This window comes from Amphiura filiformis, chromosome 10, assembly GCF_039555335.1.
Source record: "Amphiura filiformis chromosome 10, Afil_fr2py, whole genome shotgun sequence".
Lineage (NCBI taxonomy): Eukaryota > Metazoa > Echinodermata > Ophiuroidea > Amphilepidida > Amphiuridae > Amphiura > Amphiura filiformis.
The window spans coordinates 67,266,979-67,287,821 of NC_092637.1; the positions used below are offsets into that span (position 1 = coordinate 67,266,979).

A 20,843-nucleotide genomic window follows, 5' to 3' on the forward strand; every position below is an offset into this window, starting at 1 on the left:
AGCATGAAAAATGCATTGGGGCGGGTACAACTACAAGCAAGCCTAGTACGGGTTCAGTGGTTCTTAAGACAGCTGTTGATATTTTGAGAAAATGTCTCCAAACTTGGACTACTTATGGTGAAGCCTATGGCTAGTATGCAGAGCATTAAGGATTGAAATTATAACAACAAAAGATTGTTTTCCTGCAGTCAGTTGGTCCCACTTATCTTGAAAAACTAGCAAGTAGATCTTGAAAACATGGTTGTCGCACTTTACAGTTTGGGAATCTCTGCCAATTCAATGTTGGCTATAGCCATGTTGTAAGTAGGCCTGTGAGACCATCCAGTCTGTCATTTAATATGGTTGTATACAGGGCAGAGTCATTGTAGGTTTGCTTTATTGGACGATGTAGTAAGCGCATTGTAATTTTGAGAGCAGCAGGAGAGAGTTTAAATTCATGGGTGTTTATCTAGACTGTGATTCTTTGTGGCAGGCACATAATACATTTAAACACTAGCCCCAATAGCAGTCATGGCAGGCACATAATAGGGCCTACATATAACACTAGCCCAGATACCAGTCATGCACACATTACGTCAAACATAGTTTGTGCATGAAAATTTCACAATCAAGGAAAATAGAAAATACACTTCCTCTGCAATCTTTGAAATATTCACAAATTTATCCAAATTCTTAAATTACAGAATTATGTGCATGAACATTTTTTTATCCACATCAATATTTTTATCTGATCCAATTTATCACAAAGCTATTCCTGCATGTAAATATATGACAGTTTACATGTCTGACAGTGAAGCCAGGCAATAATGGTTTGAACAACCAAGCAAGCTATAGATGCATGCATATATGCGACATAGAGTAGCTAAATGCCTGTGTGTGTGGGCGAATTATTTCACGGTCGATCTAGTTTCAATAACATTGTCATAAAGTCGTTTTAACATTATAGCAACGACAGCAGACGGGTTTAAATAGGATACATTAGCAAAGACAAAAAGCTTGTATTCAAACTATGGTTAACCTTTTATGCATATAGATGTTGACAACTTATAAATTTTACTTTATTATTACATTGTCCAAAATTATTAAAATTTATTACCATATTTGGAATTGTCATGATTAATGCTTTACAATGAGTACTAACAAGCCTAGTATTGAGTCGGTGGTTTTGAGATAGAAAGGAAGAGCTTCAATTCTTGTTGTGTATGTTGAAGCAAGAAGCCATATGCAATATATTAATGGGTCACCCATGTGTGTGTGCGTGTTTCTACGCGCTGGGGTGCATGCATGGGTGGGTGCAGACTGCTAGCAAGTGACTTATTATTTATAATCAAGTGAATTATTTATTTGATTCGTTTACGGCTTTTGTTACATTTCTCAAGTATTGTGGCCTATTTGGCTATTGTTGTACAGTAAATCGTAAAAATAATTTATTGGCACACAGACCTGAATTGCAGTATACATGCAAAGATTTATATTTAAAGCCAAAGTTGGGTAGGATATTGAATAAAATAGAACAGGGGTTCCCAGCTACATTTGCTTACGGGCCATCTAAATACACCTTGGTTTGCTATATGTTTACTCAACATTGGGCTATTCCAGTTGAAATCCATACACCCCCTACACGACCTTAAATTAATCTTCTACACATTTACAATTCACACTCCTTATGTAAAAGATTAAGGTCATGTCTTCCATAGAGGGTGTATGGATTTCTCATGGAATAGCGCATTTCAGAGCTACTCATGGCCTGCATTGGTCTGTCTGTGGGCCACCTATTGCAAATCCCTGAATTGAATAAATGCTCAATTTCTGTTGTGTACATTTTGTTTGGATGCAATTTGTGTTACATTTGATGCTGAAAATTCATGTTATGATTATGAAATGTAAATTTTATGTGTTTAAATTAGTTCAGCCTTAATCATGAATGTGATTTTAAATATTTGTTTCTCTTTGATTTCTCTTTTACAGAAAAACCAGTTAAATCAGGCAGTCACAAGCCCAAGAAAGAGCGCAAAAGGAAAACAGAAGAAAAGCCTGTGGAAGAAACTAAGAAAGCATCACCCAAGCGCCCTTGTACTCAATCTGTAGTCTCCGCCGAAGTCTCTCAGGAACAGCAACGAGATAAAGAAGAGAAGGTTGCTCCTCCTTCTCACCGAACTCGTGCCAAAACTCCCGATGACAAGCCTGTAGAAGAGACTAAGAAAGCATCACCCAAGCGCCCTTGTACACAATCTACAGTCTCCGCCGAAGTCTCTCAGAAACAGCCAGTAGAAGAGAAGAAAGAGAAACGTCATTCTAGTAGACATACTGACAAACATTCAGACAAACAAACTCACAAAGCTGATAAATCAGATAAAACTGAAGAGAAGAAGTCCAAACATCATAAACATAAAAGTAAAAAACACAGTGAGGATAAGCATAGCACCAAAGATAACGAGAGTACCGAGACTGGGGAAAAGTCTAAACATAAAAGCAAGCATAAACATCATAAATCTGATAAAAAGGAAAAAGACAAACATAAAGATAAAGATAAACAGAAAGAAGAGTCTGTGTTAGTAGCAGCAGCAGCCGCCGCTGCAGCAGCAGCAGCCTCAGCAGCAGCAACAGCGGCAGCAACAGCAGCCGCTGTAGCTGCTAATAAAACACCACCTGTTGTTGTGTCACAACAATCAGAAACAACATCATCACCAATAGTGAACACTAATAGCAATGCAACGATACCAACAGCAGCAGTGTCAGCAGCAGCAGTGTCAGCAGCAGTTACATCAACAGCAGTTACATCAACAGCAGCAGTTACATCAACAGCAGTTTGTCAACCCATGTGTACTAAACCTGAACCTAAACATATGCCCTTGTTAAACACAAGTAGTGCTAGTGAGACTATTCTCACACAGAGTGTACAGCCACGTCGACCGGCAGCGATTTCTACGTCTCCGCCACGTCGACCACAGTCGATCCCAACGTCTGTTGCAGTTGCAAACATCATACGCAACACAGAGGCAACATTAGAACGTGTCATTGTTAATGAACTTAAGAAAAACGACTCTGTGTTAAAGCCGGATAATGGCAAAATTCGCTTGTCATCGGACGATAATAATACAAGAAACAAACCTCCAGCTGTTGAGCTACCCCGGAGGTACCCTGCAGTAAGTACACAAGGTCAAAGGTCAATTACAACACCTGCAGCATCCATTTATACACAACCAAATTCTGTTACCACATCAGCTTCGGCAATCACTGTGCCGAGCGCTCCCAATTTTGCGACCGCCACAACTACTACAACTACTTTACCGTCAAAACCACCGGCGCCGCACTCATCTGCTAATCACTGGTCACCGATACATCAGAACACAATTCAGGTCATATCCCGGACAAGTAATGCAATAAGCCCCATTGTACCCGGAACAAAACCACCGGTTGTTGCTGTTACCGGAGTTGTAAAATCGGAGGACATCAAAAGAACTTTACCGGTTAGTGAAGGGGTGGACGGTCATAAGCCAAAAGAACGAGAGAAAGATAGAGGCGGTTTATTACAGAGACACGAAGCTGTGAATATTGTTGCACCTGTGGACAGGGGAAAGAATCTCGATTCTATTCGGGACCCATCAAGAGAACTAGACTTGAAAAGCAGAGAGCTGCACAGTAAAGATATCGATAGTGACCAGAGTGACGAGCGCCCTCTTGCATCAGCACTACGGGAGCCGATTCAAGTATATCGTGATCCCAATTTGACGGACACGGAAGTTATCCACGTGAATTCCGTACAACATCAGCTGGCTTATCAACACCACCAGCGAGGTGTCGCAAGAGCGCCCTCTCCAACGCATTCATTATCTGCCCCAAGCGTTGCAGCATCCCAACACAGTACTCTTCATCCGACGGTCACTCTTTCAGCTGGTATAGGAGCTAGTCCCAGCGCTTTTGTGCCTTCTGCTGGCCGATTACCTTCCCATCATCCTCTAGCCGCAGCACGTCATCCGATGTTTTCCCCGCACATTCAGGCCGCTATATATCAGCAGCATCCTCTGGCAGGGTCCAGCCATATCCCTGCTGGGCGTATCCTGCGATCTAGCCGCATTCTTAATCAACATGATTTGCATACGCGGCAACATCTTGCTGGTTATATACATCAGGAGTCCCTGGCGAGATTACATCACCCTGGGATATCATATGCGCAGTTGCAGCATGCCGCAAGTACCGCTGCAGCAATCCAAGGAATCCATCCAGGTATGACTGCCGCTCAATTGCAGCAATTATGGCAGCAACAGCAGCAAGCGGCAGGGATGCCAATACCACCTACATGGATCATACAACAACAACAGGAAGAAATAGAGCGCCATCTACATCAACAAGCAGTAGCGCAACAAGCCAGTGAGAAATCGCCATCGGTTGCTCATGCCGCAGTGGCACCGAACCAACCACACCATGATAAACCTCGTACGCCGCATACACCTCAACCAGCTCCAGCTTCTGCGTCGCAGCGAGATCTCTCCGCGACCGCATCCAGGGAGTCTTCAGTACGTCATTATGCGGAGTTCCCACCGTCGGATGCACAAGCTGCTGTGCAGAGACATTTTCAGGAATCGTTACGCAAGCTCCATCTTCCGTACACATTCAGCACGTCACCAGTGTCTGGGAGTATAACAGCGGGGACGGCGATACCGAAGACGGAGTCTGGACAAGCCAAGGAAGCAGAGAGACAGGTAAGATTATCACTATGGACCACAATGGCCTCATCCCAAAGGCATAGTTCAATAATCTCAATTAAACAATCATAGTGCAAAATTTGACCAAGTTGATGCGTTTTTGTACCCAAATTTTCAAAGGTCATTCAATGAATGTGCAAATGTATTGGGGTTAAAGAACTGTGTCTTGATAGATGAGCATGTTGTGGATCCTATGATTTGTTTTAGTGAACTGAATTATTTATATGATAATATAGGAATGTGATGAATATAATCGCAAGGTGAATGATGGATTATTCCATTCTACAATCTAAACGAGTATATAATATTTAAGACCATTATGCAAATTTGAGATATCTTTGAAGATGTTGAAGATCGATGTTTGCTGATGAAATAGTGGATTTTCTTCCTGTTGCTTCATCTGTTTGGCCCCAAGTTGAAAGTGGACATATCTGACAGTGAAAGCTAACTATTCAGTATCGGGTTACGTAATGTTACTATGTCAACGGGATCACGCGCTAGAGTAATGAACCACGATCGAAATGATCACCACATAAAGTATATGGCACTCGAAGGCATACCAAAGTAGCGTGATCCGGTAACCAAGAGAATTACGTAACCACTTCGATGCTGAATTATGTCTGTTTTCTTAGGCCAATTACAATTGATTCTTAGTTTCCTGTTTCCCGCCCGCGTCTAAAGTAGAGAATTGCAAAATGTTAAATTATTTTATTTATATTTTGGATTTTCTCTTTAAAAATAACTTTTAATGACTACCATTTGCTACTTTCTGACTTTGATCATATCATCTATAATGATGAATAAACATAGAACTTAATTGTACCATTACCGTAACCACCCGGGTATAAGCCCACCACCCTAGATGGGCGATTTCACTCAAAAAATGGGGGTGGGCTTATACCGGGAGGGGCTAGTGTATGGAATTTTTTTTTTCCAAATTTGTATAATATTTAGGCCTATGCCTGATTTTTAATAAAAAAAAAAAAGGTGATCATAATAAAGTTATCAAGTCAAGCAAACCATGTACAGTGTCATTGTATCAGCAGTCATACACAGACCACAACCACCCCCCCCCCTAAAATGACTAAAATTAAAAAATTCAATCAGACGGTACAGGACAACCTTGCTATCAATTTATTGTGATGCAATCTAGCGCAATGACTTGGTTGTTGTATTTATCAAACATGTTCTTGTTGGTGTTTTGTTTTTGAACTGATTATCTTTTGAAAAAAAAACTTGCAAGTGATTACATTTTAACGGGAATTTCAGCAACAGTGCAATATTAAAAACAAATGGGCAACAACTGATTCATTTTGTTAGATCACATCACAATAATTATTCAAAGAAAAACAAACATTCAAGAACAAATCTTCTTGACCAAACTTCTGTTTTCCATTGTTCATTGTAAGTTCTTTACCAAATTTTTAGATTCATTGTTCAATGTCATTCATTTCCTCCTCTTCAAATCCTTCAAAGTCAATATCATCATCGGAGTCTTCCCCCTCATCGTCAAATAGGAGACCTGCAGCATCATTCTCCAGATCATCTTGTTCATCAGGATCAGGCAACTCATCACGCGCTTCGTCATCTTCTGTGCCGTCCATGGCATTTGAGATGCCGCATCTCAAAAAAGCGGTAACAATAATGTCCTCTGCTACTGATTCCCACGCAGTGCTAACCCAATTGATGACTTGCTGGCGAGTGGCCATTCTAAGGTTGCCGGCTGGTGTTCGCTCATCATGTGTTGAGAACCACTCGGTCCATCTGACGCATCTTATCCTTGAATGGTTTGTTGACGCTAACATCCATGGGTTGGACAAGACTGGTACAACCAGCAGGGATATAAACAATATCAATGCCTAGCTCTTCTAGAAGATCTCTGGTAGCGGCAGAGTTGTGGGCTGTATACCTATCAAGGACAACCAACAGAGGGACAGTATCATCATGTTCTCGCACCGCATCAAGTCTATTGCGAATCCATCGTTCAACTTCAGGTGAACGCATCCAACCATTTGGTGATGCTGCCACTTTCACATTGTCAGGAATGTGAAGTGCTGCATGAACACGTGGGGGGATCTGTCCATTACGCTCTTTAAAGTAAATACACGCCGTCAGTTTAATACCCTGGCGGAAGCAGCAAGGGCAACTGTAAACCCTGTTTTTGCACCGCCTGTTGTTGCTAAGCGTATAGTGCGTTGTCCGCGTTCATTATTTGTCCGTTTATACACCATATCAAACCTTACCATAGTTTGATCCATGTTCACAATATTGTTCAAAGCATAATCCTTTTCCTCTCGCTTGTGTATTATTGCCCGTCGGAAGGCCAGCAATTGTTCTTGGTAATCTTCTGGTACTTTCTGGGAATCATTGGTCCCTCTTCGTATGCCCACATTATTACGACGTTTCCATCTCAGTAGCCAGCCATTTGAGGCTCTAAAGTCTGCAATGCGTTGCTGTACTGCTATTTCCCGAGCTTTGTTTTGCAGCATGAAATTTGTAACAGCACAGCCTTTATCACGCTCGATGTTTAAATATTCCAAGAGTTCAAAATCCAGTGCCAGGCTGAGTGGTTCTGCCCCGGGATGAACTTTCTTCATTTTTTTAGTCTTTGATCCGCCGGAAAGTTGCAATAGCTCCTCGTATTTCTGCTCCCATTCTCGAACAGACTTGCGCCCACAACCAAATTCATCTGCTGTTGCAGTCTGGTTTAGACCATTCATCCGATGCCACTGTATGATGTCTACCTTTTCTTTTACTGTCCATGTTTTTCTCCGTTTAGGCATTGAACTGTATCAAATTGAACAAAAAGCAACTTTTGTAATGATACCCCAATAGATTTAAGAGAGCGGTTGATGTGCCAAAATTTATGTTAATGAAGCATAACATGTGCCAAGTGGGCGAGGCTTAAAGGATGTCATAAACTGTCCAAAGAGCGTGTCTACTGGGCGGGCTTAAGGGCATACCTGGAGCATCGAGCGTGTGGTCTAGCAAGCTGTAACCAGTTTGGGTGATCTGGGAAATACCCTAGCTGCTCACATATCATTATCGTAATCATGCTTCACTGTAGCTCACTGTTGTTTATAAATTTGAGCATAAATTGGCTTAATAAATCCTCAAAATAAAGAGGAAAAACAAACTTAAAATGAAATTATTCAACAAGCTTTGTTCAAGAGATGTCAGATTTATTCATTCACCATTGATTTGATGGTATTATTTGGTCAAAATTAGTACTGGGCTTATACCCGAGTGCACCCTAGTTTCTCAAATATTTCGAAAAATAGGGGGTGGGCTTATAACCGAGAGTGGGCTTATACCCGGGTGGTTACGGTACTTATAAAATCAAACATAGTAGTAAAATAATTAAATGCATGCTCCTTGTCAAAATGGCTTGATGTAGGTTGCGACCACTTATTTTAAAATAAAGAAAATAAAAGATAATTAATAATTAATAATTAAAAGTCGCCTCATCCCTAGTTTTCAACCATGAAACAGGAAACTAAGAATTAATTGTGAAGGGCCTTATGGATAATGTTACAATATAGCTTTAATTTTGAACAAATGAAATAGAAGTACAGAAAGTTTGACTTTTAGGCACAATTTTCATAAACTTTTGTATATTTTTGGGGCAATTTTCCGGAATCATCACACCCAAATCAAAAATCAAGAATCCTCCCCACCACATGCAAAACACTGGATACTGCTGACACCAAAACTGACAGAACAAAGGCTGGCACAGTGGCATTGTGTATTGAATAGGCAATAATAACCAGCCATGTCCTTGGAATTGCCAAGTCAGCCAGCTGTGTAGTAAATTGACTCAGTCAATGCATATGGCCTTGGCCTTGATTTAGATATGTAGCAAAGAATGCCACTCTAATTCAATATAAGCCCTATTGAAGAATGCAATTTAATTCATTGCCAGCCAGGCAGGCAGGCAGGCATAGAAGGAAGCAGTGCAGTATTGCAACTTGTATTTTGTAAAGAGTTGACATTTTCCCACAATTAATATTTTGCACTCTGCCAATTTCATTTTGATTTTTGTGATTCTAAGTTTGTGAACCTTTTATTTGTCCTGTACACGTGGAATTTAGGCCTGTTTGTATGTTGTTATTTTTCGCTGTACCGGCTTGGAATGCAAAAAATCACTACAGTGTGAAAATTTCCATTTTATACAATTTAGTAGGAGCCTTTGTTGTTCATTCACTACAGCATGCTGTGTGTTCAGTAGACTGCTGTGTGATAGGACTATTCCAATTGAAACCCATACACCCTCTATGGAAAATATGACCTTTATTTTCCACACAGGGAGTGTGAATTTCAAATAGGGTTACCTGAATAGGTGACTACACTTGGAATCTACACTCTCTGTGTGGGAGATTAGGGTCATGCTTTCCATAGGGGGTATTGATTTTAACTGGAATAGCCCTTTGAGAGAATAGGAAGTAGTATGGAGCAGAGTGTTAGTTCCTGGAGATAGAGTTGGCTGTGTCTGGGCTAACTATTATAGCAAGCTCAACATGTCAGTGTAGTGTAACATAATATAGGTTCCTTTTGTAGATGAAATATATTGTTGAGACACTCAGGCATATGAGTCATCTATCAAACCAGGTCAATTTTCAGTTTTCCCTTGAATTGGAAGACTTTGCAAATTCTATAGGCTCCAATGTGCTGAAAATCACATTGATTTAGTAACTTTTAATGTGGAAGACCTTTGCAATTCATGAGATATTGATGTTGTGGATAAATGTTAAATGCAAAAACATTGAGCGCTTCTTTTTGGTCATATCGCAAATCAAATTTAAGGGTATTTTGTATAGCGTTTTCACCTTACAAATTTTAAGTGACATAAACAAATATCGTAAAGCCATATTGTAACATTTGCTGAGGAGGACGCCCTCAATATTTTTTCCAAATTTATGACATGCAGAGACGACACAGGCCTATGTGCTGGAATTAAATAGCATTTTTATTTGGCCTAATATAGGGTACAAGGCTGCTTGTTGTGGTTGATCATGACACATTCACTACGTACGTACTGAGCTGTGTAAAGGGGAAAATGTTCAATTAGATGACACATTTGGGTAGAGGATGTGGTGAATTGTGTCAACTACTGGCATCCTATGATTGCATGTAGTAATTCATATTCCTCTCTAATGAACACGGGTTACACATTTACCGTTTTCAGTGTGTAGTTATCATTTTGATATCTTACTAACTGCTACTTTCCATGAAATCAAGATTTAGTCTTTCAGATTTAGATTAAGATTAACAGGAGAGCTAGGATTATATTCGGGGATAGTCACCACTCAGTTTATTGAAGTTGCTCCGTTTTTCGCTGGAGTAGTGCACGTTTATAGAATATGACAGTTGCTAGGTCAACTGGCTCACGCTCTCTTTGTCATGAACCACTTATCAAAATGATCACAACACAAAGCGTATGGCATATCATAATTCAGAACAGGTGTATGAGCCCAGGCCAGGCTTGAACCAACTGGTAACCAATAGTTACTAACCAGCGAATTGTGGAAATCTGTTTAATAGCACTACTCCTGTTTTGGGACAACTTATAGGCCTATAATTAAAGGACATACAAGCAGAATCTAGGAAGAACCACCTCCATTTATGTTGGACACTTGTCAATGCCATGTCAGGTCAATGTTATTTTAGATATCCAGTGTGGACAGCATCCAACAGATCATTTCCTGACCAGTAGTGATAACATCTTCTAACCAATATTACAGGCAGGCAGGTTCATTATTGTTTACTTACCCTCAACAAGGAAAGCATAATTGTTGCCCACAGACAAGCATGACTTGCTAATTGGTCTCTACTGTGTCAATATAGACAGACAGTTCATTTGGTGCAATTTTAAAACAAGGGACACCACCCTCACCTGAAACACTCAGTCATCTTAAAATACGATTTCCACTGACATCCCTGATACGGAGTCCGATCAGGGAGCTATTAAAGACAAAAGGGCTCACAGAAAACAAATATATTTATACCAAATTCCCTCTTTCTACCTTTCCCCGCGTATTGATGAAGACTTTTTAGAAATTATGTTGCATTGGAGTCAATTTTGAGCACTTGAAAGTGTAAAATGTATCGCTATTCCTAGGAAAATTTTCCGCTGTACATGTTGACTAAAAAGTAATTGCATCATGTTGGACTACGCTGACACAGAGACCTACTACCACCCAGTGTTAATCATTTCCTCCCTTTCCTGAGCTAAGTTTCATGTTTCAAAAATAAATGCCATCTTGAGGAATATGATTTACATTTATGTATGCAAATATGTCACATATCTGACATACAAAATCAATATCTGCATTGCTGATTCTTCAAATGTTAAAACCCTCCTCAGTCATGGGTGTTGACTGCAGACCACAAGCTCCATTAAATATTGCAGAATTGTACATTTTCACAAACATAATTGGAATGTGCATGAAAAATGCATGAGTACAAACAAGCCCAGTGGTTCTTGTGATACAGATAGCTCTTGATATTTTGAGAAAAATACAACTTTTTACATGTTGAAGCCTACGGCCAGCACTCCAAATGTTCAGTAAATGTGTTTTCAGTGTGCAGGACTCAATTTGTCCATTTACCATGTGTGTTATCAGTGTTTCATGAAGAAGGAAAATATTGAAAACACTATGGCCACAATGGTCTCACCCCAGTGGCATAGTTCAATAACCTCAATTAAACAATCTTAGTACAAAATTTGACCTCAAGTTTGAGAGTATGAGTTTTTGTACCCAAATTTTCAAAGGTCATTCAATGAATGTGCAAATGTATTGGGGTTAAAGAACTGTACCTTGATAGATGAGCATGTTGTGGATCCTAGTGATGTCCCTGTGTGAAACTCATTCAAAATATATTTTCTTGTACATGTACTGATGTAGCAGGCTCTAGTGTTAAAAAATTCTGTCAATGTAGACTCTTTTGCTCAGAGTCTAGGGCTGCAGTATCATTTCAACATGACCCCTAAAATTTCCTCCATAATAGCATGCCACTAATTAAATCATGAAAGTAGGATTAACACTTGATAACATCAGTCCCAATTTCAATACATCCCTAAGTGAAGTTCACTAGTAATAGGCAACTGTATATCAACACATGGAGGTGTTAAACCTTAGGCTAATTGATCTAGATTAAATCTATGACTACATAAGGAAGTGGGCGAGTGTTTCACACTTTGTGTAATGCGCTATTCCAGTTGAAATCCTTACACCCCCTATGGACGATGTAATCTCCCATACAGGCACTTGTAATCCCATTTGAAATTCACACTCCTTGCGTGGGAGATTGAGCCTTCTGTAGGGGGTGTATGGATTTCAACTGAATAGCCCAGTAGGTTGAGTTGAGTACGAAGTTGATCTTTAACCAATCAACTCTTCCTGTATGTATAATTACATGCAAGACAAAGTGGCACATGGCATTGCAGGTTAGCTAGTAGCTAGAACTTATTCTGGAACAGGAGAAACCCATTTGGTTGGGATTTATTTTCCACACAAGATTTTTCACTGCAACTTTTGAACATTTTCTGTCCAAATGGTTTGAAATCTAAATCCTGATCAAAACCAATAGTTAAGAAAACAACTTGGTCAACATTGTCTCCTGCATCTTCCAGTAGTATCCTGTCCCATAGAAACCAATGACCCATGATAGACCCATGATAGATGGTAGTATTTTGTTGGAATGCTTATGCAGGAATGACCCATATAAAACTTTAGTAAAATTTGTGCCTCAAAATCAATGTTCATAAGTTTGTTTGTAGCAAGCCTTCATTGAGTGAAAACGTAGTCATTATTATTGACATGAAACAGACTTGATTTTACAGTCAAGGTCATACAGTACAGCCCTGTATAGTAAACAAATATTCCTACAGTGTCAATATATCAAGGGATTGTTATGGATCAAGTGGCAATAGCCGTGTTCAGACGGGCTTTGGGGTAAGTTCGTGTTAAGCTAACACAAAGCTACCTCTGAGGTAGCTTCGTGTTAGCGCCCGTCTGAACAAGTATCGTGTTAACTACCTCGAAGCTTAACACGGAAGATTTACCACAGAGAAATCTCTGTGGTAGCGCTGCTAACACGAAGCGATCGCTCCGTGTTAGTGCCCGTATGAACAAGATTCGGGGTAAGCTCGGGGTAAGCTTGATACAACACTTACAATTTCGCAGTATTTTAAATTTCTATAGCATAAATTCACAATAATTTATCTCCGTATCTCACCGATGAACATGAACGAAAAAAAAAACTAACAAAACAAACATTTAACTGGTCAAAAGAAGAAACGGAAGAGCTGATAAGTGTCTTGAAAGACAAAGAAATTGAGTGGAGAAGAAAATAACAGCTAAAAACATGTGTAGGATGCATAATTGCCCTGAAACTAAGAGACATCGGCTTCCACAGTGTACTTGCAGTATAGGAAACGGCCCTATAACTTCCAGAAAATTCCTATATTTACCACGAAGTAAAGACCGAGCCGTGCAGCTAACACAGAGTGCTTAGAGTTAAAGACCACGAGGAAGGATCGTGTGGACAAGTATCCATGTTAAGTTATGACCTTGCACTACCTCCGTGTTACGGTAACACGGAGGTAAGCTCCCGTGTGATCATGCCTAATATCCCTGCATTACTTCAAAACAAATTAGGCTGCTTTATGCATACCACAGGGTTGACCCTGATATGAGGTCAATGCTAGCATGCTGCATCAATTTACTACAGAGTAATTCCTGTGGAACAGTTGCCCAGCCAAGCAGCCAATATTAAATATGCTCTCATTTTCATGGGAGGGAGGAAAGCCATTACAAAATGTTGTTGACTTATGCAGCACTATCAATCAATCACAATGTTAGTATTCAGCAACTTGGCAAAGCTCAGTTCTATGGTTCTACTAATGAGAATCCATTCTCCAGTGGGTTATTTATGGTTTCATGACCAGTTTTAACCATAAAATAAAAATGAAGCCAACATTAATTTTTCATTTAATAACAAAAGGGTATTTATGAAATAAAGATGTCAAAGCATTGGAAAACATATTTTCCTTTAACCTGGCCTGATTAGAGATAGATCCATGAGTTTGGGAGGGTATCACCTGACCCGATAAACAGATCCATGAGATTGGGAGGGGATGTTGCGCTGAACTGCCATTTTCAGAGATTTCTTAATTAATGAACAATATTATTATTGCCATTTAGAAAACATGTGCATGCAAAGAGCACAATAATATTACCCAGGTGTTTGCCAATAAACCCAGACAGTAGCCAGCAATATCACTAAATATTTAATTAATATCATGAGCCTGGCTGACTTAGGGGATGGATAAATGGCGAGTTAAGTGACGGTAAGTTATGGGCGAGTTACTGTTAGACCATTGGGCGAGTTACTGTTAGACCATTGGGCGAGTTACTGTTAGACCATTGGGCGAGTTACTGTTAGACCAATGGGTGAGTTACTGTTAGACCAATGGGCGAGTTACTGTTAGACCATTGGGCGAGTTACTGTTAGACCATTGGGAGAATTACTGTAAGGCAAATTGGCGAGTTACGGTTAGACTTGGGTGGATAATTATATGCTAAGATGGTGGTGGTGTAGTGTAGGAACAGGGTGGAAAGCAGTTATACTGTAGCTTGGGTGGGTTAAGGTGTGGTGGGTAGGGTAGAGCGTGGGAGCTGGGTTAAGCTAATTTTGAGGTCATTCAGGGTCATCTGCGGTCAAATCACTATAGATTGTCGCAGGTTTATGAAATTTGGTGGGAATGAACACTGAAGCGAGACAAAAAATGTGAAGGTCATTTTGGGACCATCCAAGGTCAAATCGCCATAGATCGTTGTATGTTCATGACATTTAGTGGGAATGATTACTGAACGAAGACAAGAAATGGCATGATCATTTTGGGGTCATTTTGATTATATGATTAAACTGTGCCCTGAAAACACAAGAAACTATTTGGGTTTAGTGAATCTTGCCCCCCACACCCACACCCACATACAAAGACAACTTTTTTTGATATAAGCATCAGAACTCTATCAAAAAAACCCAAAAATTAAGTTGTTTTGTGTATGGGAGGTGGGGTGTGTGTGTGCATGGGGGGGGGGGGGTGAGATTCACTCAACCCAAATAGTTTCTTGTGTTTTCATGGCACAGATCATGGGAATCAATAACATCAGATCTTTGGAATATTCAATAAAGACTGTATATTGGTTTTCTTTGTATCTAGTTCTAAGGAAAAGGAAGTAAAAGATGATATTTACTCAAATTTTAGTGCCATTTCACTACCGTACTGGTAGCTTCTTCAGATTGGCAGCCCATCCTTGTTTTCTGCTTGTTTTTATTATTGAAGACCAAAAAAAAAAAAAAAGACTAGTTTTCATATGACGTCCTCTCAACTGGACCAAAATGCTGTACTGCGCAGATCAGCAACGGATCAAGTCGCGCCTTTACCATGACGTCCGACGCAAACTAGTCTTTTTAATTTGGTCTTCAATTATATCAGCAGTCGCCATAGAGGGCATGATGAGTTGGTCAAAGATGTTGTTGAGTTTGCAAGTGTGAAAAAAGGTAAAGGTTGGAAATTTGGATCTTGGTCAGTTCCTTTAAAGCCATAATGTGTGATTTGCATAAAGAATAGATTAAATGTTAGTTTACACTGATCGCATTGTCCTCTTTTAATTTTAAGCCAAACAAGTGAGGCAAAACGAGGAAAATTGCTATTTCATTCCAGCGCCTATACAATGTGTGTGTTAGCTCGCCGATCATCTTATCATGAATATTGGCGTAGTTTCACACAGCTAGGACGAACAAACAAGACGTAAGACTAATAGCGATATGCACACAGTTTATACGTCACTGATTGAATGATTCATTAATGCACGCAATGTGTTTAGCCACCACTCGATCAGTGAACTCTGAATAAAACCGAGATCTCCGGTTTTATTATACAAAAACTTAACTTTTACTGTAATTAAAGCTCTTCCAGGTTAGTCTAAAGTTCACATGCTGTACACCATTGAGTATTACAAATTTACAATCGTGCAAAAAGTAGAAATTCAACTTTAAAAAAATGGTCCCATTTGTAAATTTAAATTTGTAAATTTAAATTACAAATTAAATTTGCCAAATGGTCTAACCATAACTCGCCCAATGGTCTAACAGTAACTCGCCCATTGGTCTAAAAGTAACTCGCCCAATGGTCTAACAGTAACTCGCCCAATGGTCTAACAGTAACTCGCCCATGGTCTAACAGTACAGTAACTCGCCCATTGGTCTAACAGTAACTCGCCCAATGGTCTAACAGTAACTCGCCCATTGGTCTAACAGTAACTCGCCCTTAACTCACCGCCACATAACTCGCCAAATAACCATTCCCCTGACTTAGCATTGGTTGGAATGGGATATAGCAAATCATACTAGACCTTTAGTAAATCAACCATGAACATGATGAAGGTCAGTATGTGTCTCACAGGATTGAATTCAATCAACTGGGCCAGCCAATATATGGGATATTACTTGAGAGATAATAAAGGTGTGCTTGGGGGGGCTGAAGATGATGGAGGGTACCCAAGGCACAATTTGCCATTGAAGTGTTATGTGTTATCCGATTATCACCATGTCAACTGGATCACGCTTTTGAGTTCTACAGTCTACACCACGATCGAAATGATCGCAACACAAAGTCTATGACATGTACTATCAATTCCAAAAGGTGTATGATCCAGTTACCAGGGAATTACGTAACCACTTTGCTGGCGAATGCTTTCAGTGCCTCTGGTTATTATTTTCCCTTCACATGAAAAGTGGACATCCACAGTTCTTGGTAGTTCATGCATGTACCAGTAGGACACATTATACATTGCTATGTGGTGTAATGAGGGGGTACAAGTTGATACTAAAGTATATGTTTGTAACCAATCGATGGGCTGCGCCCAACTCGTGTGATAACATACACTAATTGTAGGGGGGACACGTCAATCATCTGGGCCACACATCACATCTAATAAAAGTTTATTTCTCTGTGTATGCCCTTCATTGAGGTCAATCATCTAGGGCAGGCAGGCAGGCAGACAGCTAGTATAAACCAGACATGCCATTAGTCATGGGATATCTTAGGCATGTAATGCATCAACCACACCATCCTTGCATATCGCAGTATGGATGACATGAATGAATTGCTATAAGCTTGGCACAATGGCATGTCAATGTTTGCATAAAGCCTGGTGGATAGTCACAGCGTTTTTCTCGCAGCGGCAAATCGCAGCGATTTTTTTTCCCGCCGACGAACAGCGACTTTGTCGCACTTGTTCAGCGAAAACGCTAGCGAGTCCATTTTTTGCCGCCGATGGAGTTGCAATAGAAAAATTTCCAGTTGAAATTTTTTCTACTGGAAACGATTTTAGCTGGCGATTTTATGCCCCAAGTAAGCATGAAGAAATCACAGACATCATGGCGAACTTGACCGACGAACAATATCCTCATACGTCGGGGTGATTATCGTGATGTCCAAAAGAAAATTAATTCCTGGCAATCCATTGCTACTCGTTATTAAATATCGATGGTGTGGATGCAGAGAAGAGATAGATCTTTTGAGCGCAATTTAATAGTCAGTATGTGCATCAGTATGTGCATCAGTATGTGCGGTGATCTAGGCTACTTTCATGCTCAGTGGTATACGAACCCAACGAGCCAAATCATGGACAGGATTTGGTCGGCCATTACTGGGTCCCCGCAGTACCAAACTGGTCAATTGTGATTGCCCAATTGGGTGGATTAAAGCCGCTTATAATTCGATGTTTAGATTCTTTTGTGTTGTAAACTGTCATCATTCTTGTGTCTAACACGGGATATTCAAAACACAAGAGACTGGAGAGAGCGAAAGAAAATCTTAAATTGTCATTCAAAAATCACTGGTATCCTATTATTATATACTTCATTACGAAAATGACACTGTTATATAATGCAAAAAAACGGACAAGACGCTATTATTTAGGCAACATATGTCACCATAATAGACTGGCAACGCCAGCCTATAATTTTTTCATAATTGAAAGCGTTATAAATCGCACACTTTCGTCGAAAAAGTCGCTTACGTTGGCGAGAAATCGCGCGATTTGCCGCTGCGAGAAAAACGCTGTGACTATCCACCAGGCTTTAAGCTGTCCTTCTTTCATTGAAAAATTGGGAGGGGCAGTTATTAGAGAGAGAGAGAGCGTTTTTACTTCCAGTTCACTGTCCAATGTGAGAATAAATGATAAAATGAATTAAATTCCATTGTTTGGTGCATTAGAAAACCATATTCACAAATTCAAAACTCCTTTGTGTGATCCACTAGACTAAATTAAATATCATGCTAATATAATTCTGGATCCTCCCAACCAAGGGAATATTCAATTTGAACATCTCTCAGAAGGTACCTGTTAGTTTAAGTGGGATGATTGATTATGTATGGAGAGATCAATATAATAATACTAATCATTAACATTGAGTTAGCTCCTTTAATAATTAAATATTATATAGATGCCTGGCAACCTTGAACAAAAAATAGACTAATTAGAGCAGTTACGTGTGATGACTCATCATATAACGATGTGTGTTGAGTAATTATCAATGACTGACCTGGTATCATAGCACAGGTGTATTAATCATTATGAGTATCAATTATGGCTGGCCATGATATGACAATATCATACAGGCAGTGTGAATCAAAACACTTTCCAAGATCTGTGATCAAAACATTGGTGACATTAAATCACAAGTTTGCTATCAGCATACTTCTTCTTCTTCCTTATAAGTGCCTCCCTCATATGTAGGCTATGAGTATTGTCGCACTGCGTACAGACAAGCTGTACTTATTTTTTACTCTGGAACCTAGAGTAGATGAGTGTATTTTGAAGTACAGTCAACATGACCGGATGATCCCCTGCTCTTTTCGAATAGCTTGTGACGTTCTTTAACGTGCACACTACATTAATGTGAGAAAATATGCATGTACATCGGGACCGACAGCTTAAAGTGCCCTCCGAAGCACTAAGCAAGTAGAGTGAAGTGTCTTGCTCAAGGACACAAAGAGCCGGACCTGGGATTCGAACCCTTGACACTTGGGTTCACAGTCCTATGCATTAACCGCTAGGCCACGCTCATACAGTTGTGGCTAGCTAGATGTAGTGTCAATGTTGCTTTCCAAGTCAACTGCATTTAACTAAAGCTAGAAGTCCTCCGCGTTGCAGATTTTAAGGCGTTTTCTCTCTGAAAATGTTAATATCAAGCAATTTCCAAACTGAAAAAAATCGGAATTTGACATTTGTAAAGCGGAAAATTTTGGGCTTTACATTTAACTGGCACTTTCTGGCATGGTTGCTTTATTATACTATTCAGAAAAAAGTTCAATTTTTCCAGTTACTTCCTTCGCATATTTTCCCACGCAAGCTGGCCAATAAGTATTGTCTGCACCATAGATATGCAACCAGAGTTGACATTTTAAAAGTTTTCTGATCAAAGAAAACTATGCCATAGTAAATGAATTTCTTTGTTTTCTTTGTATTTAGAAAATGCTTCCTGGTAATCATGGTAATAATACTATAGGACCAATATATCATTAATACTTGCTTAATTTCTATATTTAGATATACATGATGATGCTAGCAATTTCATTGAATGACTGGTGTGGTTTTCCAAGGTCAAATAAATAACAACCAATAGTGGTTACAAATTAGGATTTCCCTTTTGAAGTAGACATATTTGTACCATAAATCAGTTATTAGTTTTGATTGGCATTCCATTCTGAATCATAACAAAGGATTATTGCTGAGTAGTCTGAATACAATAAGGCCAATGCTCTGAGTATTAGGATCCACAACATGCTCATGAATCAGGGCATAGTTCTTTAACATCAATACATTTGTACTATCATTGACCTTTGTAAATTGGGTACAAAAACTCATGCTCTGCAACTGAAGGTCAAATTTTGCACTTTGATTGTTTAATTGAGGTTATTGAACTATGCCTTTGGGATGAGGTCATTGTGAAAGTAGATCATCAGTTTCCTGTTGGAAGTACTGGAAGCAGCCACTTTTCATTATCCATGCTGCAAAATTAAATTTTAGCCCTGTTTTGAAATGTTAGGAGGTCGTAGTGAGAAAAGCGGATATTTTCTTGCCCTAAAACAATTAAAAAAGTGTTTGGGTATTGTGTACAAGAAATTCAAAACATTGTTAAATTAAATTGGGAAGAAATCAAAGACCATGAGTGAATGTTTTCAATATCTTTACCATACAATACAATTGGCTACCTCAATTTACAAGAAACTGAAAATCATCCGAAAGATGAGAGAGTCTGTACAAATTTGATTTATATTTAATAGAGGTTAGGCCCCGAACAATCGATTTTGAGTTTCCCGTCACATAATTTTTGAAAACAAGTGAGGTAACTTTTTCATTATTCATTATTTTCGTGACTTTCATTATATGACAAAATGCAAGTGTAAAACATGTTGTTATTTACCGCTCACTCACTCAAAGGATGTTTAACCAAAGATATAAACTTGCAAAGAGGCTGCAAGGTCAAAATTGATACCAATTCCTTTCTTCTTACTATTATTTTTCTTATTTATTTATAATTTTGTGTGATTTAAGTACAAATTATCCAGTTAATTTCAATATTAAACAGTGCATACATTTTACTCTTCTATACACTGTATTGAAACCAGAAAATCGCAATAATGAATTCAAGTGCGGGCCCGAAAATGAAGTGCGGGCGGGCGACAGGAAACTCAAAATCGACTTTCCCAGGCCTTAATGACTGCCATCAGTTGTTTTGAGAGTATTGTAAAAAATCTTCAGCGCTCACATAAATTGTACTAGCACATAACATGTCAGAAGACACAGTCATTATAAAGCATATTTTAAATGTTCTTCCGTCACAAGATGAGGTCGTCATACGATTTCAATAACCTGCATAATTGCGTTCATGTGTCCAAATATAAAATATGATTAGATGGCACACATCGTATTTATTCATGAGGTTATGAACGTTTATGAATGGGAGTAACAGGAAACATTCCATTTTCATTAGCCCAATGTGAAATGCTTTATTCTTTGAGAATTTGTTCCTGTCTAGCGAGCCTGAACAAATCCA

General features: G+C 39.3%; 1 protein-coding gene across 1 annotated transcript in view; it reads left to right on the forward strand.

Moving 5' to 3' along the window:
- Window positions 1–20,843, forward strand: part of LOC140162061 (uncharacterized) — a 123,467-nt gene that overhangs the window by 76,289 nt on the left and 26,335 nt on the right. The window contains exon 4 of the mRNA XM_072185351.1: window positions 1,969–4,703. Coding sequence (XP_072041452.1) covers window positions 1,969–4,703 — 2,735 coding nt within the window. The remainder of the gene's footprint in view (window positions 1–1,968; window positions 4,704–20,843) is intronic.